The 1,923-nt window shown below is 49.6% G+C and overlaps 1 protein-coding gene across 1 annotated transcript; it reads left to right on the forward strand.

Moving 5' to 3' along the window:
- Window positions 1-532: 532 nt before the first annotated feature.
- On the forward strand, window positions 533-1,581 carry LOC123040705 (non-specific lipid-transfer protein C6). The gene is made up of 3 exons (XM_044463473.1): window positions 533-1,008; window positions 1,089-1,163; window positions 1,273-1,581. Exons 1-3 carry the CDS (start codon window positions 621-623, stop codon window positions 1,338-1,340), a joined length of 531 nt encoding a protein of 176 aa, XP_044319408.1. The 5' UTR covers window positions 533-620; the 3' UTR covers window positions 1,341-1,581.
- The last annotated feature ends 342 nt before the right edge of the window (window positions 1,582-1,923 follow it).

Genomic DNA, 1,923 nt, shown 5'->3' on the forward strand with positions numbered 1-1,923 from the left:
ACCTCGTAGCTCGTCTCCATGACCGAAGGGAGTTTCCCATGCTCGGCCATCTTGCGGTATAGATTAGACGGTTAGGTTACTTGCGAACCAACCTGCGGTTGGTGGTTAGAGGGACTGTGGTATCCCCGGCCTATCAGGGTTCAAGTCCTGATGCTCGCATTTATTCCTGGATCTGGATTTATTTCAGGATTTCCGGCGATGTGCATTCAGTGGGAGGAGACGTTCCAAGTCAACGACGAGGTGCCTACGGCGACTTCGTAAATTTCAAGATGATATGCCGGCTCAGTCTTTCGGAGGTGCTCATAGGGGTAGGGTATGCGTGTGTGCGTTCATAGGGTGAGTGTATGCGCGTGTATATAAGGGCTTGCGTCTGTACTATGTTCAGAATAAAAAAGACGGTTAGGTTACTTATATGGTGGTGGAGCCTGGCCACCCGGTTGGTCGCAGTGTTTCTATAAAAAGGACTAGTAATGTTTTTTCAAAGGAGAGACCGGCAATGATACTCTGAATGCAGCTTTATCTGAAACCCGCGTCACTATATAACCCATCCGGCGACGTAGCCAACCAGACACCATACGACGACCTAAGTTTCTTGCACACGCACAACTCCTGTACATGCAATGGGGTCCAAACCGTTCTTCGCCTGCGCCGTCCTCCTGATCGCCATCGCCGCCGCGGCAGTCACGCCGGCGTCCGCGGCCGGAGCGAACCCCATCGCCATGGGCGGTGGCTCCGACGAGACGGCAACAACATGCGTGCCGACGCTTGAGCGCCTGCTGTCGTGCCTGGACTTCATCGAGCACCGCACCGACGCGATCCCGCTGCCCTGCTGCGTCCAGGTGAACACCACGGTGGCCCAGCAGCCGTGCTGCCTCATGCACGTCCTGCGCGGCGACGTCGCGCGGCTCATGGGGCCGGACTTCGACAGCACCCGCGCCATGGTCAACGTCACCTCCCAGTGCCTCGGCGACGGCTCGATCCTCATGTCCATCACTCGTTCGTGCGCAGGTTCGTGATCCTACGTACCCAAGTGTATTTTTACTACCGATCTGTTGTAATCTTCCTTGATTCTATTTCCTGTTCTTCAGGCAAGCCGCTTCCGCCGCTGACGCCTGAATACCCCTTCACTGCCGCGTTGCCGCCGCCGCCGCCGTCATCGTCAGGTGAGCAGATCAGTTCTAAGATCGCCGTGTTTTTCTGTATGAGTATGCGGATTGTTCCGACGTATGATTCCGTTTGTCGATCGTTTGGTAATTGGTTCTCTGTGTGCAGGAGCAGAACGGCTGGAAGGCTTGTCTTACGCCGTATTGCTAGTTGCACTCGTTGCAAGCTTCTTGTGAATCTTGTGAACTATCGGGAAACTGGCGATCAGCTGGCTGGACGTACATGGAGAAAATCTCGACACGTTTGATGTTGAACAAAATATAGTTAATTCTTGTGTTTCTCTGTCATTCTTTACTCTGTTTGTTCTGTAATTCTACGTCTATGTTTAGAGCTTCTCAAAAAAACATTCCTTATAAATGTATACTAGCAAATATCCGCGCGTTGCAATGGGAGAAAAATTTCCGTGCTAATATGCAATATTAATATACAGCAAGCTAGCAATAATATACCCATGGATCAACAAACCTTTGGTACTCATCTGATACCAAAGAATGCCCATGACGGGGTTGTGCAGTTATGGTATAAATAAGAACTTTTGAGAATTCCCAAGCGCAAACATTCGCCGGTCTGTCATAATTTATTCCATTTGTGGAGAGTGGATTTTTCATACCCTCATGTAGCTACATTTTCTATCTAGAGTTCTAGACCATGCATTTAGTTTGTGTCAAGATTTATGTCATCCTTATATATAAATTTCTCCTTTTTGTTTCTTCCAAACAAGAGAACATTTAACCTGGGAACTTTGCAGGTCAAATATGC

The sequence above is a fragment of the Triticum aestivum genome, chromosome 2B (assembly GCF_018294505.1).
Source record: "Triticum aestivum cultivar Chinese Spring chromosome 2B, IWGSC CS RefSeq v2.1, whole genome shotgun sequence".
NCBI lineage: Eukaryota > Viridiplantae > Streptophyta > Magnoliopsida > Poales > Poaceae > Triticum > Triticum aestivum.